General features: G+C 50.2%; 1 protein-coding gene across 1 annotated transcript in view; it reads left to right on the plus strand.

Moving 5' to 3' along the window:
- EHD4 (EH domain containing 4) overlaps positions 1 to 24,201 on the plus strand; it is a 98,312-nt gene that overhangs the window by 28,279 nt on the left and 45,832 nt on the right. Inside the window, exons 3-4 of the mRNA XM_006158718.3 lie at positions 1,279 to 1,455; positions 13,126 to 13,223. Of these exons, the coding sequence (XP_006158780.1) occupies positions 1,279 to 1,455; positions 13,126 to 13,223 (275 nt within the window). The remainder of the gene's footprint in view (positions 1 to 1,278; positions 1,456 to 13,125; positions 13,224 to 24,201) is intronic.

Genomic DNA, 24,201 nt, shown 5'->3' on the forward strand with positions numbered 1-24,201 from the left:
GTCGTGGGATTCAGCAGAACAACAGCACATGTAGCAGGCCTCGCGCTGTACCCTGCACACAGCAAGCCCTCAATAAGCGCCAAGTGTTAGGAGATTTCTTGTTCATGGTTACTCTAAATTTAGGGGACATATTTTAACGTATTCATTCTGGGATCCACCAGCTTCCCAGAAAGGGAGAAACTGGATGAAGCTGACACTAGTCATGACATTAGGTAAAGGTTGAGAAGATAACCTACGAAGACCGCTAAACAAGTTTCATGTGAATTACCGAGATAGCACAGGTCTCGGGCTGGCTCCGTCACATACTGTCCACTGAAGCTAGGTGTGTGGGGAAGACCACAGGTTCAGTTCCCTGGCTGGCCTGTACATGCCAGGCACGCACCCATGGTCCCGGCTGGAGGGAAAGGGTAGGGAGGGATTGTGGTGTGAGACCCTCTTGAGGTGCTTGTCTGTCGATCTGTCTTTCTGTTTCATATGAAGGAAATCAATAAACTTTTAAAAAACAGATCCTAAGGGTGGCTTAATTCTCATTCTGATAAGGATGGCAAGATTGGGTTTGATATTGATATTTCATAGTACAGTTCTTTGCCCCATCCCTGGAAACAGAGGTACAGGTTTTCGACCTACATTTGATCAGTCAGGACATTTTAGAAACAAAGAAGTAGTTTAGGATCAGTTAGGCTGTTGGCTGTAGGGAATGAGGAGTGTGTGGAAGTCGGGCAGCTGTCTTCCTTCGAACCCCTTCATCAGGGCAAAGGCCTGTCCCTCTGGCAGGGCTGGGATGCAGCTCTACCTGTTCATGTCGGACACCTTGCAAGGTGTGTGCAGCGCACCTGGGGGCACCATCGTGACCATAGGCGCAGGGTACCCATGGACCTCTGAGGACGGGTCTGGGAGCTTCCCTCAGGAGGCAAGCCTGAGCAGGCCTAGGCCTTCCAGGAGGCACAGGACCTGGCTGGGGACACTTCTCTTGCGTCAGTGGGGCTACAAGTGAATGCTGCTGTGCTGAGCAAAGGTACCTTCTGGAAGGCCCGGCACGACTGCACAAGGCTCCACCTCCTTTACTGGGCTTCTCACACTTGGGAAAACTAGTCTGCAGGTTTTGGGCTTTGAAATTTTTTATTAGCAAAAGAGTAAAATGCCAATTATTCTCCTTTTCTTGGCAGTACATTGGCACGTTTTTAAATCATTATGTAGAACAACAGTCACCCCAGGCGACCCTGTGGCCTCCTGCTTCATGACGACATGCTCAGCTCTCTTGTCTTCGCCCTCTCCCAGGTACCTGCTGGAGCAGGATTTCCCCGGCATGAGGATTGGTCCAGAGCCCACCACCGACTCCTTCATCGCTGTGATGTATGGCGAAACCGAGGGCAGCACCCCTGGAAATGCTTTGGTTGTGGACCCCAAAAAGCCTTTTCGAAAGCTGAGTCGCTTTGGAAACGCTTTCCTGAATCGGTAAGGACCAGCAATCTGCCGTCTTTGGTTGGGTGTTTAAATCTTTCCTTTGAATGATTGCCATTTGCATGTCAAGTTTCAAAAACAGAAGAAGAGAGACCGCGCTAGAGAGAGAGACAGAGAATACGCTCATCATATCCACGTCTTTGAACGACAGCCACAGGAAACCTGTTCTGGGTAGCTTCCAAGGGCAGAGCCAAGCCAAGTTTGATATTATAAAGCTGCAGAGTGGGGCCAGCAGGTGGTGTGATGGTTAAAGTGCTGGGCTCCTACCTGACCAACCATGGTTGGAATCCCAGACCCAGTGGCTTGAAAAATCATACCAAGTATATGTGTGCACACGTGCCCAACATCCCAAGAGAGGAATGGAGGAGAAGGGATTGTGGTGTGGCCATCCCTCCTGGGAGATGATTTTTCACTTTTCCTAGCACTGTTTCCTCCTGTCTCTCTCCAACGAACGCATGCACCTTATGGCAAAAACCTAAAAAACATAAATGAATAAATAAACTGCATAGCATGAGAGGTTCCTAAGCATTTGAGCTGCACTGAAGTAGATCAGGCTGCCTTACGAGCTAGCAGGCTACCTGTCACTGGTAACGTGAAGTAGCAGCAAGACCCCGACTCTCAGGGCTGGTGTGCTCCAGAGGACCCCTAAAGGCCCCCTGACACTCAGAGTTAGTCTGTCAACTCTGGGGAAGGTCGGCTCACCTCCCTGACTGTCCCTCTGTGTCCCACCCCCGTGCTTTGAGCTGCTCTGTTATTCCTTAGAGCAGGGCCGGGGAAATAGAGGCAAAACACAAAGACTTTGCGTGGCCTTTATTTTACAGATGTAAAGCTGTGTGGTTGCTGGGGTTTTGTCTCTGCTGGAGATGTGTTTGACTTGCACCATCCCCACAACCTCACCCAGGGCTCCCAGTGAAACCGAGGGGCGTCAGGGCTGGGGAGAACAAGCCGGTGGCTGCCCCTGCAGGACAGGATCTGCTGGTCTCTCCCCCTCCTTTCCTCCTCTTAGCTGCCTCCGGCCTGTGCTCTGCTTCAAACCCTGATCTCTCCTTCCCTCTCACTGCTCGTCTCCCCATTTCCCTCTTATGAGTCTAGCTTTAGAGTAGCAGATTTGGGGAAACGGGTTGTCGGAGTGCAGGGCCAGGAGGGAGTAACTTGAGCCTCTTTAGAGAGAGGAAGTGGAAGAGCTGACACAGAGACGTAAGACGCACTTCTCCTTTCTAGAGGTTCTTAAAAATAGGAACGGACCCTCCCAGCTGACGGCCGCCCTCCCGGAGGCTGCTGTGCCTCGTTGCACACCCCAGGGGCCCACACGCAGGCTACGACGAGCCAGGGTACATACACAGTGGCTCTTTCAGTGGTGGCCCAGGCAACCTCCACGAGCTCCTTCTGTGAGAAACTGAACTCTTGAGGGCTCTGGACTTTCCTTTAAAGGCTTTCAAATGCTCTTACTGCACATGAGAGGAAATAGCCAAGTGGTAGGAAGGGAGCTTGGCAGCGGGACGCACAGAGACGTGAGATGACGCCGGTGGAGCCACGGAGACGGTCGTCTCCCGGCGGTGCTCTGTGAAACACTGTCCAGACGGCGTTTTCCACCCTGCAGGCTTCTCCTCTCCAGGACGGGTTTGCTCCTTAACTCCAGAGCAGCCTCAGTTGACTCAGAGTGTGTCCCTGGGGGAGAAGTAGAGGTTAAACCCTGGCGGGAGAGCCCCAGAGGGTCGGTTCTCTAGGTGTTTCAGGGCAGAGTGAGCCAGCGTTGGGGGGAAAGTGGGACAAGAAGCACCTCCCGGGGGCCCAGGGTCACAGGGCAGGCAGCAGCCAGACTTCCTGTCCCCAGACTGGCCTTGGAGGGTTATGGAGGCCCCAAAAGCACAGGACACAGGAGCTGTCTCTGTGGAGGCCGCTCGGGTCCTGTGGTTTTGTCAGCGCTGCCCTTTCCCTAATACTCTTCTGGCCCGACAAAGTCTTTAACAAAAAAGTAAGCTGTCACTCTTTTATTTATTTTTTTCAAATTCCTATTTCGTGAAGTCCATACTAGGGAAAAGCCAGGTTGTTGGTTTGTTTTATTCTGGCAGATGATTTACTCTCCTAAGGAAACATTTGGTTTTCTCACCTCGAATGCAGAGCAGGGAAGTGTGGAAGAGTGTTCGGGAGACCGTGAATTGCAAGGCTTATTGTCGCCAAGATTTAAAATGTACTGACAACAGGCGTTCAGAATAATACCTAGAAAAAGAATAGCCGGTAATTCTGTGGGGTTTACCACATATCAGGTGCTGTTCCAAATTTCGCTGGCCAAAACCCTGTGACATGGTTGCGACTGGTGCCCCAGCGTCAGAAGGAGGAACTGGGGCGCACAGAGATCTGTTCTGTTTCATTCCCTCAGGGCCCCTTAGCGGATCGTGGCAGGGCCGGGATTGGAACCCAGGCCGTTTGGCCACAGAGTCCTGTCAGTGACCACTAAACTAGCTGCCTAATGGTGTGATGCTTGGACAAGTCTCACTGCGCACTGTCCCCTACTTAACTTTTCAGACCCCCTCAGTCGCCCTCCAACAATGATCGACATGATTTTATAGGCACTGCCCTCTCGGGTTAACAAGACAAACGGCATTTCGGCCAGTTTACAGATGAAGAAACTGCAGGCAAAGAAACGACTTGCTCCAGGGGGGCATCGGGGAGGCAGAGACAGGGCTAGGATTCAGGTGTCCTTCTCCCTCCTCTCTCCCCCGTGCCTTCTGGAAGCACCTTCCACAAAGGAGAGTTCCTGGTGGCTGCGAACGCGGAGGGCCCACGTGTAAGGGACGTGCCTTGTGTTGAGTCACAGCCGTGAGTCGCAGCCACGTGACAGTGCCACTGTGACACACAGCTCTTTAGAAAGAGAGTCCGTCAGTGTCGGGTCCCGGCTGTGCGTGCACGGTTATGGCATCTGTCTGGGGTATCGGCAGGGTTAGCTCGGAAGGCGTGGGCCTCTCTTTACAGAGAGGACCTGGCTTTACTTTCCTGAGAACTAAGTCAAAATACAGTACTTGGTAGGAAAGAAAATTGGTTGTTTGCTGTGGAGAGCTTTCTCCCTCGGGCAACCGACAGATCACCCATGGGACGGGGCATCATTACCTGGCTCTCTCATTGCGGGGCATGGGCTTGGGCATCTGCCCCAGGGGCCTCTTTAAAAGTATTAAGAACCTCCCTTGTGAGCAAGCCAGGAGAGCCCAGGTCTGTCTCCAAGGCTAGTTGCTAAGAGAGTAATAGAAGTCCGCTGTATTTCTGAGAAATGAAGGTAAATTTCCCCAAAAGGCAGGTTCGAATCACAGCAGTCCCTTGACAGTAACAGAGGGAGCTGAGTGCAGAACTAAGAGACCAGTGGGACACGCCTCCAGGCTGCCTTACTTCGGGCAGGAATGCCACAGGGTAGACGCCTGTCCTGGACTGCTCCATAGGAATGCAGTCACCGACACTCCAAAGGCTGCAGTCAGGTGGCAGTGGCACCTCACAGAGGAGAGGGACACAACTGACAGCACACAGGACAGTGCAACAAGTGTCAGGGATGCGGGGGGTGACATTTCCCCCTGCAATCTGCTATCAGCTTTTGTGTGCGTGCGTGCGTGCATGGGCGTGCACACAGCAGAACATGTGCACTAGCCAGAGACAGAGAGAGAGGGAAATTGAGAAAGCACACCCCAGGGACATGGGCCACACAGCAGCCCCTTCTCCATTCTCCTCTCAGGATTTTGGGCACACACACTCATTATCTTGCACGAAGCCATATTAGTCCATTCATGAAGCCAATGCCTCCATAAGCCAGGTGCCTCCACCTGGTAGACGTTCATCCTTCCAACACAGCGTCACTCTGGAGACCAAATTCCAAAGCATGAAACTTTGAGGGACAAACCATTATCCAAGCGATGCATACCTTTATGTAATTACATGAAGCTTCATTCAACATATGGGCTTTTTCTTTTCTTTTTTTTTTTTTTTTTTTTTTTTTTTTTTGGAGTTTTTTGTTTTGTGGACCAAAAACAAAAAAATTTTTTTGAGAGGTTTTTTGCTATGGGGCGCGTGCGCTCGCCAGACAGACAGACAGAGAGATATAGAGACAGAAAGCGAGAAATCACCCCCCAGGGGGATGGTCATGCCGCAATCCCTTCTCCTCCATTCTCCTCTCGGGATCTTGGGCACGCACGCACATGCGCCCGGCGTGAGTTTTAAGCCACTGGGTCCGGGACGCGAACCACGGTGGACTACGTGGGAGTCCAGCGACATAGCCATTACGCTAACTGCTGGTTCCCAACATATGGGCTTTTTCAAGAGTTGAATATTACATAGTCACTTATGTAGTATTGGGAATTTTTTTAAAACTGACTTACCACGAGTACACAGCATCCATGCAGACACATGCTGGCTCCACCAACTTCATTGACTGTAGAAACCGAGAAAACAAACTCTTGCTAAGAATCATTCAATTCAGCAGTGAAAAAATATATATATATCTTTTTAATCTGAGAGGATAGCTGTATTTGTGTGTGAATGGTTTACTTATCCATAATAAACTTGTGGAAGTTTTCTGCTAATCTTTAACCTCAGGCCTGGTGGTAGCTCCCAGGTTATTAAGCCATTGTTCTTGGTTGGTGTCTGCCTGGCTTCTAATCCTGATATTCCAGGAAACCAGTGTTAGTTCCTGGGCTCAGGCAGACCTTCCTGGCTGGTTCATTGCACCTGGGTTTTCCCCTCACAGCCCAGAGAGGTCTTAGAAAAAGCGTCTGTTAGTCTGAATCATATGAAATTGCCCGTCTCAATCATCTTTTACCTGTATTACAACTAGGAGCTTTTTATAGAGAGTCTGAATGTAAAATTCAGTTCTCTCTGGGCACTGGAAAGTCGATCAGCATTAGTGGTGGGACCGTGTCGTAATTACAGTTTAGTTTTTAGCATCTTTGTGTAGACTGTGTCCTAGTTACTTGTAAATTTAGGAAGTCATATCATTTCTTTGCTTTTACTCTCATCAATAAAGGGAGTAGGGTAGGGGGCCAGGTGATGGTGCCACGGTGGAGCACAACACTCTGCAAGGCTGAGCCACATGGGAAGGTTCTGGGTTCACATCCAGAGACCTCCCTGAGTGGCCCATGCACACACATGCCCCTGGTCCTGAGCTGGTTGCAGCTGAAGGTGGAGTGTGGCATCAAGACCCTGTTGGGGTGCCATTTCTCTCATTCAAGGAAGATATAAATAAACTTGAAAAAACAGAAAGTTAAAGAAAAGCAGGCTGCGGTCAAAGGAGGTGTTTTGAAACAGCTCTAGTCTCTCTCCGCTGCAGGCTTAGGTTTTTTGCACCTAATGACAAGTCTGGGAGCTCTCAGGCCTGGTGGAACTGTTCATACAGGGTTAGAGACCCAGGCAAGGTGACTGGGCGAGTGAGCAGGAAAGACAGAATGACTCCCTCGAAATGACTAGCCCCTTTTAACCAGAGCTAGAGCTCACATGATCTTGCGTAAGACGGCATTAATCTATTCGCGAGGCCGATGCCTCCATGACCCCGTCACCACCTGGTAGACCTCACTCCTTCCCACACAGTATTACTCTGGAGGCCGAATTCCAAAACATGAACCTTTAGGGGACAAACCTCCTGTCTCCTGGTCGCTGCCCCGTCCACCACACCACCAGGTACAGAGTGAGACACACATGGAAGCGCCTTTGCAGTAGAGTTCTCAGGGTGTAGCCAGCCACTCCTTTGTTTTAGGATGTCACCCCACGTGGGAGGGGTCCACCGTGGTGGCTCACATGGGAGACATGGCCAGTCCTGGCCTAGAAGTGAAGAACCTGGACCTGCAGTCAGAACTGCCATGTCATTGTTTCTTTAATCATTTTTTTTTTTTTTTTGTGAGGGAGTTTTGCTATAGGGCATATATGCTTGCCAGAGAGACAGAAAGTGAGAAATCATGACCACACCACAATCCCTTTGCCTCCATTCTCCTCTTGGGATTGTGGACACATATGCACACATGCCCAGCATGGGTTTTAAGCCGTCAGGTCTGACCCTAACTGTGGCCGACCATGTGGGAGTCCAGCGACGTAACCATTATGCCATCTGCTGGTCCCCAGAACTGCCACATTAACACCAAGCTGGCTTTGGCAAGTCGTGGCACATGACCCCACTGCACCCCTCTTTTCCTCCTTTGTAAGATGGAGATTCATGGCCCTGCAGTAAGGGTTGAGTTAATGAGCATGGAAGGTGCTGGGTCAGCACCCAGCACACAGTAAGAGCAGTAGTGCTTGTGCTGTTCTATTATCATGGGGTCATCGGGAAGTCATGACGTACTGTTCTATGTTTTTCTATGCAAAAATGCATCATGACTTTCCCCGTCATCCAATATTGTGTCTATCGCAGACATTGCTGTTTTATTGAAAAGTCAAATTCAGTATCGAGATCTTGTCCAATTCTTTTTTTTTTTTTTTGAGAGATTTTTGCTATAGGGCACGTGCACTCGCCAGACAGACAGAAACAGAGAGACAGAAAGCGAGAAATCACCCCCCAGGGGGGATGGCCATGCCGCAATCCCTTCTCCTCCATTCTCCTCTCGGGATCTTGGGCATGCACGCACATGTGCCCTGCGTGAGTTTAAGCCACTGGGTCTGGGATTCGAACCGCAGTCGACTACGTGGGAATCCAGCAACATAGCCATTACGCTAACTGCTGGTTCCTTGTCCGTTTCTTTTGATAGTCAAGATTTTTGGTTTTATTTTTAAATAATTACTTAATTTTATTAATTATTATTATTTATTTTATTTTATTGCTATAGAGCATGTGCACTCACCAGAGAAAGAGAGAGAGAAAGAGGGAAAGTAAGAAAGCAAGCCACCAGGTCTGGGACTCAAACCACGGTTGGCCATGGAGGAGTCCAGTGCCCCACTCCCTGCAGGCCCCTTTCTTTTTTATTTTTAATTGTCAAAGGGTGCACGTACTGCCAGACAGAAAGCATCCCCCAAGGAGGACTGGTCATACCGCAATCACTTTTCCTCCACTTCTCCGTCTTGTCAGAATGCGGGGCATACGTGCACACACTCCCAGAACGCTGCCAAGCTGCCAGCGCTGAGATCTTCACCGTGGCCAGTTATGTGGATCTGGCTACCAAGGCATAGTGCTAAACCGCTGCTATGGGCCGGCCCTCAAAGTCAAGTTTTTAAAATCTTGATCATCGAATTGGAATTTTAGCATTTAGAGGCAAATTAAGTAATTGAATTGTCTCACTTCTTTGTTCTGCTGTGTGGCAGGACTCGTAGCCACGTGCCTGAGACCTCCCAGTCTTCTGATGGCCACGGCCCATCGTAGCATGGAGAGGGCACGGCGTGGGGCTCCGGCCCAGCAACTTGGCTGCACCTTCTCCTTTCATGTCAAAAAAAAAAAAAGGATTGGGTCAGTCTCGAGTAGAGGGTGCTCACAAAAGCTCTTTGAGGCTCCTGGATTTAGGCAGCAGAAGTTGGTGTATATTTCTCTTTTTGCTTGTTTTTGTTTTGTTTTGAACTTAAAAAAAAAAAAATAAGGATTTTATTTATCGAAGGCAAGAAGATGCAAACATATGAAAATCAAAAATGTATCTGGCATTTAACCAACTTTTCTGCCCCTGCTTATCAAATAGGAGTTAGATGTTCTTTGCACACTTTCTGAGTCCTGATCTGTTTGTGAAATCCTTATAAGGGCCAGGGAGGTGGCTAGGAGGCAGATTCCTTAAGTGGTCTTGTGGGAGAGCCCTTAGCGGGATGGGACTAATTGGTCGATTCTGCCCGCTTCTTTTCCTGCTGCTGCCTGTGCCTACAAAGAGTCGCTGCACGCAGTGATGAGGCCTGCAATTAGGGAAAAGAGCCTCTGGAAGCCCACTTGGCCATCTCGGCGCTGGTCCAGGTTCATCATTAGCCAAGGCCAGAGGATTGTTTTGATTTTTCCAAAGCTCCAGGGAACTCCATTTCCTTTGTTAAGTAGCCTTGGCCCCATCAAATCTGTGAAATGTAAGCATGGTTTCCATAGCATCTTCCATTTGAGATGGCATTTTGGTGAGATCTTCGTAGTGACGCTGGGCAAGCCGGGATGTGGGGAGCGCTGAGTACAGCGAGCTGGCCACCTTAGGCCCCCGAGTGAGTGGGGCGAGGGAGGCAGCGCTGCACAAGTCCGTGAATTTCACGTGACACGTGGAAAGCAAGGTGTAGATACGCTTTGTGTTCGTCATTCCAGGGAGGGGTAGGAATTTCAACCTGGGACAGCAAATCTGTGCTTGGAAACATTTCAGTCACAGACTGAGAAAAACAGAGAGAAAGGGAATGTAAGAAATCACCCCCCCAAGAGGGCATGGTCATGCCACAATCCCTTCTCCTCCATTCTCTTCTCAGGATATGGGGCATGCACGCACATGCACCTGACATGAGTTTTAAGCTGCTGGGTCCAGGACTTGAACTGTGGTTGACCACGTGGGAGTCCAGCAACGTAACCATTATACCATCTGCTGGTCCCTCACCTTCCCTTCTCAAAGCAGAAAAATTAAGATATGATTGCCGTAATAACATGAGCTTTGTTATTATTATTGTCTTTTAAAATATTTTAATTTAAAACATTTTTATGATAGTGTGTACACGCACACACCAGAGAGAGACAGAGACAGAAAAGCACCCACAACAGTCTCACCACACTGTGCTCCCCTTTCCCCAGCTCTTCAGGGTTCTGGGTGCCATGCACGTGCCCTATGTGCGTTCAGGCTGACTGGGGATCCCAGTCACAGTGGTTCCATGCTTCCAGCCTTGGGGGCACTCGTGTCACTGCACCACAGAGGCTGGGCCTAGAGAATAACTGCTGAAGAACACGTTGCGTGTAGTTCTGACCTCACAGAACGTGCTGTGTCCCCACACAAGTCTAATGCTCACCTGCCCCACCCGTATGATCTCTTTCAAGGAATGGAGTTGAGCTTGGCACACAGCACAGCCACTGCTCTGGGGGTGCCCCGAGTGCCCCCCCGCCCCCTTCGCACAGTTGTCCTCGGCCCCTGGCCCTGCTCTCCGTGCACACAGGTGATGACGTCAGCTCATCTCCCTGCACCTGGGGGTGAGGCCCACATACTTGACCCCTGCTCTCGTGTCAGGAGGCCTGGGAGCCATTTTAAATGCTGCTGCTTCCACAGTGGGAGTGACCAGTGTGTACCCTTTTCATCCTTCTCTTAGCTCACACTAGAACCTGGGCGTTTCATGTTTTGGAAAAATTGATACCAAATGTGAACCTGTGGTTCTGGGAAAAGGTCAGCCTCTCCACAGGCCCGGAGAGGCTTTCACGGAGCTCTAACACATGCAGTATCGCCAAGTGTCTTGGGCCGTGTGACAGAGAGGATGGGCTGTGAAACGAGACCGCGTCGCGGCTCACTAGACACGTGGTCACAGATTCCTACCCCGTGCTAGGGAACTGAAAGGTGGCAGGGTTTTTTCTCTCTGTGAACTTTCAAGTTGGTATTCCCTGTGTGCTTTGCTTTCTTAAATCGACTCTCCTAGTGTTGGGTTGTGGGGCGTATTTAAAGGTTAGATGTGTAGAAGGGATGGGAGAAAAGCAGGCCTGAGGGGCCTCCTTTCATTTCATTTCACTCTATTTATTTATTTATTAAGATTTTTGCTAGGGGGCACATGATCTCACCAGAGAGACAGAAAGCAAGAAATCACCCCCTGGGGGGATGGCCACGCTGCAATCCCTTCTCTTCCATTCTCCTCTCAGGATTTTGGGCACCCATGCCCAGCATCAGTTTCAAGCTGCCAGGTCCAGGACTTGAACCACTGTCAACCACTACACCACCTGCTGACCCCAACCTTTATTTTTAACCTCCTGAGGTTGTTAGCACCGTGGGTTAAGTCCTACTCAGATTGACTGACATCAGAAATGTTAGGTCGCAGCCCCTAGCCAGCCAGGCATTAGCAGCATGGCCTCGAGGTGCCAAACTGCTTTGGGCTTTAACTTCTCTACCTGAAAAAAGTTCATAATATCTCTCCTTACATCTTCCTGGGATTTGAAAATAAAGGGGAGAATGTGAGGAGTCATCTCCCTGGGAATGTCAGTGATGGCACCTCCCGGCGGGGAGAGGGGCCGCCCTGCCTGGGGCCTGTGCCATCCGGCCATGCCATCCCCCGTGTGCCGTGGAGTCTGGGCAGGCCTCCCCGTTCTGCATTCCCAGCATAGTTACTTTCTGAGTAATCCCCCCACTTTCACTGAATGGAAGAATTGAGTGTTTTCGAGCTTTCCGCCCACACAGACACAGAAGTGAGCCATCTATGTCAGAAAAGGAGCCGTTCTCAGCTTCTGCCTTAAAACGTGCTCGGCGCCTAGCAAAGATCTGCCTCGGCTCTGATGCCTGGCAGGGAGGCGAGGACGCGCTCGTTGCTGAGTCCCAGACAGTTACAGGGTTTAAAGCTCAGCACGGCACCAGTCTCTGATCCGGGTGTCTCTGTTGACTTGTGAGGAAACTGAGGCCCGGCATAGGAAGACCCTTACCCAGGGTCCTACAGAAAATTATGGCAGAGGCTGAGTACCATCTGAACCCATGTCTGCTGACCCTCAGGCCAGAGCATTCCTCCTCTGCCTGTTCCTCTGCCTCTGTGGGGCGGACGCCTGGGCACTGACGGGCTGCAGCAGGAGGGACCAAGATCCAGAGGAGACGGTGTCAGACAAGCAAGGGGCGAGGACAGGGCTTGGAGATGCTCAGCCCAGGCCCCTCATCCCGGCCCCTTGCTGCTGTCCAGGCTCCTTAGGACTCCCAAGACCCTGGGGGTGTGGGGCATTACACGCATGAGCCCACCCATCCCTGGGCCTGGAGACAGGAGACCTGGCTGGATCTGAGTGGAGTGCCTGGGGCACCACCCAGGGAGCAGCCTGGTGCCTTCAGCTCTACCACAGGGGGCAGGGACACTGCACAGGGAGACTGGGGTCTGCAGCCCAGTGGGGCAGCATCCCCTGCAGGAGACGGGGCTCCCTGGGTGGAGAAGGTGCTTAGACAAGAAGCAGTACAGAGGGCAAGAAGCCCAGGGGCTTTGAGTCAAGCTGACCTGGGCTTAAGGCCCAGCACTGAGTGACATGGAGCAAGTTGCTTAACCTCTCTGAATAATTTCTTCTTCGTGAGGTTAGTTTGAGGATCAAATGAAGAAATGGAAAGTACCTAAGTGTTCATAAATGATAGCTAAACTCTGGGGCCAGCAGAGGGCACATTGGTTATGTCATGGACTCCCGTGTAGGCAACTGCAGTTTGAGTCCCAGACCCGGCGACTTAAAACTCATGCCAGGTATATGTGTGTACATGCCCAAGATCCCAAGAGGAGAATGGAGGAGAAGGGATTGTGGTGTGGCCATCTCCCGGGGGGTGATTTCTTGCTTTCCTGTCACTCTGTCTGTCTCTGTCTCTTCAGCAAGCATAAATCTCAATAAATAAATAAATGTTAGCTAAACTCAGAATTAAGGGGGATCAGGTAGCAGGTGCTACCCACCCCTGCCCCAGGTGCCAGCATCCACTACTCTCTGGGGTGGCACGACGGAGTCACTGTCCACTCCCATCCTCCCCCACTTCTACAGTTGATGGCAACAAGCCCGGAGAGGCCACAGAGCCCCAGGTTAGGGCACCGCCGTGTCTGGTTCTGACCCCCGCCCGTGACCCTCTCTTGCAGGTTCATGTGCTCCCAGCTGCCCAACCAGGTCCTGAAGAGCATCAGCATCATCGACAGCCCCGGCATCCTGTCCGGGGAGAAGCAGCGCATCAGCCGAGGTCAGTGCCCCTCCTGCTCCCCCTGTGCGGTCCGAGGCCCTCGCCCATGGGAGCCGGGATCCTATCCCTGCCATATTCTACCCGACCTCCAGGATGGCATTGCCCAGACCCCCCACAGCACCCCGGAGTAGCTGAAGGGGCCCCAAGAAACAACCCGGAAGTCATAGCATCGCTTCTACCGCTTCAGCTGAGAAACTTTCTGGAGCCGTAGCTGTGACCCCTAATTCCTTTACACATGGTCACCTACTGGTACTGCCTCAGGGGACCCCAGGAAAATGTCCCTTGCCAGCCCTCCCCTCCCGATGGCCTGGTACTCCACCTCAGTAGCCCTCGCGGCATCCTTCCACTGAGCCAGCCTCTGTTGGGTGCTGGAGCTCATTTGTGATAAACAGCAGAAGTGCCTGAACCGAGCAATGTACTAAAAACAGAGACCACCTCTGGTGGGGTCTCCTGGCTGCATCGCAGCATGGCAGAGGGCGGGAGAGTGCGGTCTGTCCCGCGCGTGGGTCTCTCTTTGTAAGGCCACCAGGAGTCAGTCACGGGGGAGGGGGAGCCGCCCTGATGACCTCAGACCTCTGCCCTGGAGCCCCATCTTTCGACATTATCAGTGGACCAGGTTTCACACCCTTAATCCCATTAGAGTGTCACGTGATTTTCTGGGGACACAGTCAAACGAGAGCGTTGGTACCAGCTTGGTAGAGGGTGCTTGCTGCTCACGGGGAGTGCCGCAGAAGCAAGCGTGGGTTCTGCCCTCAGGGAGCTGATGGTTGATGAGGAAGCCAGACACTGAGCAAGTTACCTACAGATAAGTGGAAGATGAGGACCAGGATCAGCGGGATGAGAAGTGGATCACACAGCCGAAGGGGACCTGGCCTGGCCTTGGGGAGGCGGGCGGGGCTCCCCACAGAAAGCACTATCGGAACCAGGGTCTGAGGTTGGATAGGAATTGCCCAGGGAAGCTCTGGGCCCCAGAAGAGAGACTGTGAGTGGTCCGATGAGATCTAGAAGAATGGCAGATGCTAGGACAAGAACATCTGGCTTCTTCGGCTTCAGATGATCCAGCTGAGGCCGCAGTTTTTCCAGACCCAGGCACTGTGGTTAAACAGATGGGCCTGCAGCACCCTCGCTCCTGCAGAAAGGGGCCATCGGGGTAGACTGGAGGACACAGCTGGCTTGTAGAGAGGAAACGCCTGACCTCGGGGGCATTAGGATGATCCCTGTGGGCACAGAGGCAGGTCAGGTCGTTCCTCTCGCCCTGGCCCTTGAAAGGATGATGCCACAAGGCTTTGCTGGGAGGGAGGAGGGGGCGCAGACGGGCTGTGCTGGCACCTCTCTCCGACGACTCTCCTCAGCCCCTTCAACAGCAGGTCGGTACAACCAGCGTGCCGAGTTTGAGCAGTGCCACCTGGGGTCATGGCCATGGGGCGTGGTCAGGCACTGAACTCCCCTTACAGGCCTGAGGGGCTCCCATGACTGGGTAGAAAAAGGGGCTCCGAGGCCAGTGGACCCTCCTTCTCAGGGCATCTCAGAAGTGCTGGCCCTGCTGCCTCTGTGGACGTGCGGGGAGCTCAGGGCTGCCCTGAGCTGAGGCCCTCCAGTGTTCACCCGGCTCTGCTCTCACGGGCCACGCTGGGGAAGCAGCCGCTGCGGGGGCCCCAGCATACTAGGGAGTCCTGGGGCCTCCAGGAACCTTGCAATTGTAGAAAAAAGACAGGCTCTTACTTTTCGTCTGTCATAAATTTATCTTTGTTGGTTTTGCAGTCTACTGTCAGGAATAACTGTTCATGGTTTTCACTGGCTTCTCAGAGACTTTTTTTCCTGCCTGTATAGCACGTCTTTTTTCATTTTTCCTTGAAAGAGAGAAAACATTGGAGGGAAAGTTAGGTTTTTTGTTTTTACTTTTTTTTTTTTGGTAATGTGCTGTAGGTCATATGTACTCACTGGAGAGAGAGAGACAGACAGATAGACAGATAGATCACTCCCCAGGGGGAATGGCCACGCTGCAATCCCTTCTCTTCCATGTTGCTCTCTGGACTTCAGGCATACACGCCCAGTGTGATTTTTAAGCTGCTGGGTCTGGGACTCAAACCATGCAATCAGTCATGTAGGACCCAGCTGCCTTACCCTCCTTACCACCTGCTGAATCTCAGGGCAATGACGGGGTCTTGCCATGTCACTGTCCTCTTGCCTCAGTCCCCCAGTCAGGCAGAACCACATGCGTGCCCTGTGCCTGGCCTGTGTAGGTTGGGCCAGGCATCAAACCTGGGCCTCCCTGGCCAGCCCCATGGCCAAGTGGTTACAAAGTCAGATCTCACATGGCTGGTCACAGTTCCAGTCCCAGCCTGGTGACTTGAAAACACACCAGGAGCATGTATGTATGTGGCCCAGAATCCCGACAGGATGGAGGGATGGAGAAGGGTTTGTGGCGTGACTGTCCCCCTGGGGGATTCCTTCTCCCTGTCTCTTTCTCTGTCTCTGTTTCTCTCTGGCGAGTGTATATACCCCCCGTAACTGAAGGGAAAAGGCAACAACCTGAGCTCCTGTGTGGCCTCAGCCACCACGTAGGGCCACCCTCCCATCAGACACAGCGTCGCTAAGTGATGTGACCCCGTGCGCATGTTCTGCAGCGCTTTCCCCGGGTGGTCTCAGACATAGCTCCACTGCACTTTCATTCCTTTCAGTAACTGCTTGAGCACCGTTAAAGGGTGTACTATTACTTGTTTATTTAATTTGTGGTTCTCATGAATGTTAGTAACTTTTTACTCTTACACGTAGTATAACAGATGGTTACCATTTCTTGCAGTATCTTTCTTCTGCAGAGCCAATAGTTTGTTCAATAGCCATTTTAGGACCATTAATTTGGCCCCAGAAAGGCCGCTTTGCTGATAAAATGTTTTGTTCTAAAAGGAAACGAAATAGCCATGTTTTCTTGAGCTGCCCATGTCTCTCTGCTTCCGCACGTCTGACCAAAGTACAAGGAGATTTACAAAAGTACATGGGGAAGGGAACCAGCAGTTAGCGTAATGGCTATGTCGCTGGACTCCCACGTAGTCGACCGCGGTTCGTGTCCCGGACCCGGTGACTTAAAACTCACGCCGGGCGCATGTGCGTGCGTGCCCAAGATCCCGAGAGGAGAATGGAGGAGAAGGGATTGTGGCGTGACCATCCCCCCTGGGGGGTGATTTCTCGCTTTCTGTCTCTATGTCTCTCTCTGTCTGGCGAGTGCACGTGCCCTACAGTGAAAATCTCTCTCAAAAAAAAAAAAGTACATGGGGAAAAAATAGATTGAACGCATGTATTTATTTTATTGCAAAAAAATTTTTGAAATCTGGACATAGTTACGCATTTTCCACGGACGTTTTGATGGCCCCCACATATGCTGGAGAACTGTGTGGTCCCGGCAAACCTTTTCACCTCTACCTTTTCAGACCTGTAGGTTCGGGCTCCACCATGCCCCTTTCCTTTCATTGATGGGCCTTGGCCAGTTCTGGTCATCCTTATTCTTCAGCTTCTCCTTTGCTCAGTGATTGTCAGCATCGAGTGCGGCTTCTTTGTAATAGCGTGGGAGCTTGGCATAATGCTTTCAGTATGCTTTGAAGACTTAACACTGTGTAACAATCCGACTCATATCCTGGTCTGACTTTCCATGACATGCCCTTACTCACATCCTCTGCACAGAAATAGCACATATAGTCCGAGCCCGTCGTTGGATCCTGCCGCTCTGACGGATGGCAACTGGTGAGGAAGGACCCGTGCAAACGCTGACCACGCTGTGTACGGTGGCCTGGGCACCTAGGCTTGGAGGCCGCACGGTGCTGGGGAACAGTTGGCATTAGAGTCACGCAGCTGATCTTCTCGACGTGTTAGCCCCATACGTAGCTGTCAAAGCCGCCTCAGCTCTCTGTCAGCCCCCCACTGCGTGAGGTCACAGCCTTCCTTCGGCAGGCCGGAAGCCAACACTGGAGGGTAGAGTAGTACAGACCATGAGCCCGTAACATGTTTAAAACGTCCCCCACTGGCTTGATTGGTGGGTTCTGGCCTCCTTGCAGGAGTTTTGCCTGTGACCAAGGAAGTGTGGCAGCCGATCTTTCTTTTCATTCTTCCCCGGACAGTTCATGGGTTAACCCCAGCAAGCTGAGGGGCTGGTCCTCACCAGGTAGCTCCCTCTTACACGTTGTTACAGAGTCTGCTGGAAGTGTGTGTTAACGGTATGATGACATCTCATGTCTACACTGTGCCGCCATGGAGGAGTTACGGTCTGGTTCACACCTGAACACGATCATGAGCAGACGGACGCTCAGCCTGGTCGAGGAAACCCCCATCACCATCACCCCTCTTGGACAGCAGAGTCTTGCAGCCATCGTGAGACTTTTCCCAGCTGCTGGCATGTGGATGGCCAAACTCAACACCTAGCGAGCGGACAGAGGAGACATTGTCAAGGTGCCGTGACAGGACAGGCTCAGAGGAGCGCCTGCTTCTGGCTGAAGCCATGTGAGAAGGTTGTGCAAACCTTAGGCCTCAGCTTGCTGGGGAAAAGACATGGCTACAGGAGAAAGAGTATGTGGGCGTCCTCCAGGAAGACCTACTGACTCCCCAACCCAGCTTGGCCCAGGCAGGCCCAGGGGAGCGGCTGGGCATTACCTCCTGTGCTGGAGGTGAGAGTCGGGGCGGCGACCCACTGGGAGCTGGCCGCACACCCTCACGGTAGCCCTCGAGCACTGTCCAGGGTCCAGGGCACCCAGGACTGGGGGCCGAGTGCCTAGGGAGGAGGCTTCCTCAGGAGGGGGTGTCTGAATGCCTTAGCGAGGGAAGCAAAAGGGACGACCTGGACTCTGATCTCGTGCCTCACCTCACCTATGGCTTCCTTCTTCCTTGCTCATTCTTCTCTCTCATTACCACAGAAGCCTGGTTCCTTTTTATTCTGTGCCGAGAAGAAGTATGATCCTGGCATTTTTACCCACTCGGTGACAAGAACCAACACCTGATGTTTCTCCCCAGCTGTTCCTATTTCATGGTGTTAGGTTTGAGGCAATACACTGCTGACCCACTCCTCCGTCAGAAGTGGCCTTTACTGGTCAGAATGTGTCACATCTGTGGAGTCTTCACAGGGACCCTAGAAGTCAGGACACTGTGCCCCTTGCTTTGCGTTGGCGCCCTCTGGGCTGCAGAGTAAAACAAGATGCATGTCGTCAGCATCTTGGGGAAGTGATGTCATTGACGGCGACCCACTGGGAGCTGGCCGCACACCCTCACGGTAGCCCTCGAGCACTGTCCAGGGTCCAGGGCACCCAGGACTGGGGGCCGAGTGCCTAGGGAGGAGGCTTCCTCAGGAGGGGGTGTCTGAATGCCTTAGCGAGGGAAGCAAAAGGGACGACCTGGACTCTGATCTCGTGCCTCACCTCACCTATGGCTTCCTTCTTCCTTGCTCATTCTTCTCTCTCATTACCACAGAAGCCTGGTTCCTTTTTATTCTGTGCCGAGAAGAAGTATGATCCTGGCATTTTTACCCACTCGGTGACAAGAACCAACACCTGATGTTTCTCCCCAGCTGTTCCTATTTCATGGTGTTAGGTTTGAGGCAATACACTGCTGACCCACTCCTCCGTCAGAAGTGGCCTTTACTGGTCAGAATGTGTCACATCTGTGGAGTCTTCACAGGGACCCTAGAAGTCAGGACACTGTGCCCCTTGCTTTGCGTTGGCGCCCTCTGGGCTGCAGAGTAAAACAAGATGCATGTCGTCAGCATCTTGGGGAAGTGATGTCATTGAACTCTCTTATTCAGGAGCGAAACCCACTAGGGTCATTGATTTGGGAGCAATTTTTAGTATACTCCTTATGGAAACTCATTACCCTTCAAATGTTCCTTAGTTTAATTATAGTTGGAAAATTTTTAGAAACAAAAGATGAAGCGTAGCCACTAAACCATCGCTTGTTTCGTTGGCATAAAGGATTGAATTCCCACCAGGCAAAGATAATGTTCTAGTGTATTTATAATCATAATTTTATTCTGATCAGGTAATAACTCCCTGAAGATCCTGCAAACTTCTCTTGGTTCTTTCCTGTATTTACTTGCCAGTGAAAGAAAGCTTGGTCCATAACATTTTCTGAATTCTTTTCTCGAGGTGAGGAGGTAAAATCTGAGTTGGTTCCTTCTTCCGAGCATCCTTCATCCCGATGACAGCGCTAAAGCTGCGAGGGGAAAGCGAGCACTTCACCCACACGCACGCCCTGCTTCCTTTCTCAGTCAGCCTTGTCCTTCTGGCTCCCGGACTGTTTGCTTCTAGAGTTCCGTTGATTCCACGCTGAACCCAAACACCATCTGGGGTTTATTTCTGGACATAGCACACACGCAGTTTGTTCCCAGCTACCAAGTACAAACCTCTGGGCTCTGGCTCCAATCATAACACGCCTGTCTGCTGAGGAGAACACTTCCAAAAATTACAATGCGCCAACCGGCGTACTTGCCCACCTGCTAAGCACAGTGGCACTTGGAAGGTACCATCTGAGCGGCCAGCTATCCATGTGGTTTCTTGAAAGTATAAGGTTTGTGTACCCTTCGGTCAACTTGACTTTGGTAACAAAAAAAGGGTACAGTTTTTCCCTTAAAAATTTTTTAACCTAGAAGGAAAAAATTCTTGATCTGAATTTTTCAACAGAACTGTATATTCTGCCAGGATCAGCTTCTTGTCAGTGACAATTTGAAGATGTCTTCCTGATGTGTAAGCTCTTGCCTCCCTTAATCCCAGCCTGTTCATTATAGGTCAATGAACTGAGATGGTAAAAACAAATGGGCAATAAACCATAATAGTACATGAAACAGGGAGGGTCTAACCACACTTCAATTAATATAGCAGACAACCGACACTTCAATATCATTGATTTGTGATTTAACATTTACATATCATTTAATAGCTTTTTGTTTTTTAATAGCTTTTAGTTTTTTAGTTTGTTTGGTTTTTTTTTAGATTTTTCCCATGGGGTGCGTGTGCTCTCTGGAGAGAGACAGACATAGAGAATGAAAGTGAGAAATCAACCCCCAGGGGGATGGCCATGCCACAGCCCATTCTCCTCCATTCTCTTCTCAGGATTTTGGGTATGCACACACATGCACTAGCATGAGTTTTCAGCTGCTGGGTCTGAGACTTGAACTGAGGTCAGTCATATGGGAGTCCAGCACCTTAGCCACCAAACCACCTGCTGGCCCCTTAAATAGTGTTTTAACTTGACATATATTGACTAACATTTTAACATAACATACATAATATTTGCATGTCTTTATTTTTTGACCACATAGTGTGTGTTCGAGACAGAGACAGAGAAAGAGAGTGGGGTAAAGCACGCCCATGGGGACATGGTCACGCTGCAATCCTTTTTCCTCCATTTCTCTATCCCATCCGCATGTTGGACCCACAGGCAAATGCCCAGTGCTTTCCGAGGTGCTGGGGCCAGGATTCAAATTATGCAGGCAGCCATTTGGGATCTGGCTTCCTTAACCACCAGGCCATGAAGTGGCCCCATGTAAATAGTCTTAAGATCTCCTAAGTTTGACAACTTCATGGAAAGTTCTCAAGAATTAAAAAGGCACCTGACTCCTCACAGGTAAGCCTGAACAGGCTGTTTCAAGGGTCTGCCAACATAGCTCAAGTGCCCAAACAACATGTCACAGAGGAATTGACAGCGCTGGGAAACGGGCCCAGGGCATGCAGGCTGTGACTAATAAGGGTGCAGAAAAAAACAGAAAAGGCGAAAACAGATCCCAATCAGGGAAGTACAAACGCATCTACTTGACAAGTTTTTTGAACTGTGAAGACAAAAGACCGGATTTCCAAGGCTGCCCAGGAAAGGAGAGAGAACATTTAGAGATGTCCAGATAAGAATGACTTCCCCTCCCAGGTCTTAGTAACTAGAAGGATTTGAGAAGAAAACACACATATATGTAAAAAGGAATGAGTCTTTCTTCCTTGAAGACCAAGAAGGAGCAAGAGGTAGCGGGGCTCAGCAGCAGCAAAGACCCCAGTGGGAAGTGCTGGGGGAGCTACAAGAGGCCAGCAGGTCCGGGTAGGGGAGCAGGCGTGGGAGGGGAGCCTGTCGTCAGTTAGACAGCATCGCCCAGGCGGTGAGAGCAAGCACTGGATTAAGTTTCTGAGAGGGGCCCGCTAGAGCCTGCCAAGTTCAGGGCTTACTTGAACTGTTTTATACTGTCAGTGGACCAGCCTGTGGCCTGGTAGTTAAAGCAGCTAGAACTCACATGGCTGACCATGCAGTTGGACTCCTGGACCCTGCAGCTTGAGAAACACACCAGGCACATATGCCCAAAATCCCCAAAGGAGGGAAAGATGAAACATAGTTCCCCAAGTGGGGGCTGCTTTTTCACTTTTCCTCCCTCTCTCTAATGAGTGTATATGCTCTCTGGAGAATTGTTCAATAAATAAGAATAGGAAATAACAGTTAAATAGAAGGAAAGATTGTGGAACAGCATGATATTCTTGACCTGTTCTGGTCACCATATAGTTATAAGTACAGCCCAGAACTGTCCCAACATTTTTTTTAAAAGATTATTTTATTTGGGACCAGCAGTTGGCATAATGATTACATCACTGGACTCCCATGCAGTTGACTACAGTTCGAGTCCCGGACCCGGTGGCTTAAACTCACGCTGGGTGCGTGCATGTGCGTGCCCACGATCCCAAGAGGAGAATGGAGGAGAAGCGATTACAGCGTGTCCATCCACCCTGGTGGGGGGGTGATTTCTTGCTTTCTGTCTCTCTCTTTCTGGAGAGCGCACACACCCTATAGCAAAAACCTCTTTTAAAAAAAGTTATTTTATTTAACTTTATTTATTTTAATTTGACCAGAGAGGAACAGAACGCGAAAGAGAGAGAAAGTGAGAAAGCAAGCCACCAGGTCCAGGACTCGAACCACGGTCAGCCACGTGGGAGTCCAGCACCCTTAACCACCACGCCACCTGCCGGCCCCAAGAACTGTCCCAACTTTTCAGCAGCACCACACACTGTGGCCCTCTCTGAGCTCACTGAATTCCTGGCCCTTGTGAGGAGTGCTGCTCCTATCCGCGCCTCCCTGCCCTGTGGTTGATGCAGGGTTTTTCAGATTTACAGAGGTCCTCTTAGCTTCTGTCCCTGTCCATGTGGCTCCTCCCAGCTTCAGGGCATTCCCGGGCTTCATCAGCAGCATGCCCTTGTTCCTTTACTTTTGAATCTGGAAGTGGAGTGGTGCAAAGCCTTGAGGCACACCAAGAGAGACCACCCTCCAGGTTGGCAGCAGTTCATTAATGAACAAATTCAGTCAAGGATACTGAGTGCCTGTATGCCAGGTACCAAGCCAGGAACTGAGTGAGTAAAGATGAACGAGGTCCCGTCCTGTCCTGCAATTGCTACAGCCTAGTGTGACCATCCAGCCAGTCACTGATGCACCAAAGTGTTCTAAAAGAAAGTTCTTACCGAAACAGAGAGGTATTTACTCAACAAATACTAAGCCAGCAAGTTGGGCATGGTCACTGCCCTTATGGAATATATATTCTAGTGAGGAGAGTCAGATGAAAGCAGGTAAAATAAAAAAGAATTAAGACAGAGAGACAGAAAGTGAGAAATCACCCCCTCGGGGGGATGGCCACGCTGCAACCCCTGCTCCTGCATTCTCCTCTTGGGATCTTGGGCACGCACACACACATGCCCAGCAGGAGTTTAAGCCACCAGGTCCGGTACTTGAATTCCATTCGACTACATGGGTGTCCGGCGATATAGCCATTACACCAACTGCTGGTCCCAATTGCTCCATTTTAAAATAACTTATATATGGTGTGAGGTAGGAATCTAATTTCATCCTTTCACATATGGAAACCCAGGTGTCCCAGCATCATTTGTTGAAATGATCATTCTTTCCCCATTAACTTGTCTTGGCAGCCTCATCTTGAAAATCAATTGGCAGACTGGCCTGTGGCATGGTGGTTGGGGTAACTGGATCCCACATAGCACTCAAGTACCAGACACAACAGCTTAGGTGCATGTGCATGCATGCCCAAAATTCTGAAAGGAGAATAAAGGAAAGGGAATTGCGGCATGGCCATCACCCCCCGGGGGGTGCTTTCTCTCTCTCTTTTTGGCAAGTGTACATACCCCATCCAAAAAAATAAAAAAAGAAGACAATCAGTTGACTATAAATGTGAGAGTTTATTTCTGAGCTCTCAATTCTATTCTATTGATCTGTTGGGTCATCGGGAAAGTCGTGGTGCATTTTTGCATAGAAAAAAAAAACAGAAAAATACATCATGATTTTCCTGACAATCTAATATATGTCAGTCCTTATAAGAGGCTTTTCTTTTTTTTCTTGGCAGGCGGCATGGTGGTTAAGGGTGCTAGACTTTCACATGACCAGACCTGGCAGCTTGCTTTCTCACTTCCTCCCTCTCTCTCTCTCTGTCCCTCTCTGGTCAAATTAAAATTAATTAATCAATTAATTAATTAAAATTCTTTAAAAATAAAGACAAGAAAGGGAGATAAAGCAAGAAACAGAGATTTTTAAGTATTTTTTATTTATTATCATTATTTTTCAATTGTTTTCTAAAATTAATTAATCTATTTCTTTTTATTATCATCATAATCTTCTTTATATTACATTGGATTACATATAACTTTACAGTGTATTACATTGCTGTTTCAAAAGGGAATGCCATGCATGTCAGTCAGTACAGAGACATTAATCTCCATGCTTCAACATTCAATATCTTTTCTGTTTTTCCCAAACATTATTATTATTATTATTCTAATTATTTTTTAAACAGTCAATCACTATTTCTCATTTTGCTTTTAAAAAGACTTTACCCATCATGAAATACTTCTCAGACCAACCCAGTTGAGAATATTATACACGTCATCATCAACAGGTAATAAGCCATATCTGTTTCCCACTAACGTCCTGCCTCTCTATTGTTCTCTTCCTATCTTCCTCTATCCTCTTCTTT

Source organism: Tupaia chinensis, unplaced genomic scaffold, assembly GCF_000334495.1.
Source record: "Tupaia chinensis unplaced genomic scaffold, TupChi_1.0 Scaffold000605_1, whole genome shotgun sequence".
Classification (NCBI taxonomy): Eukaryota; Metazoa; Chordata; class Mammalia; order Scandentia; family Tupaiidae; genus Tupaia; species Tupaia belangeri.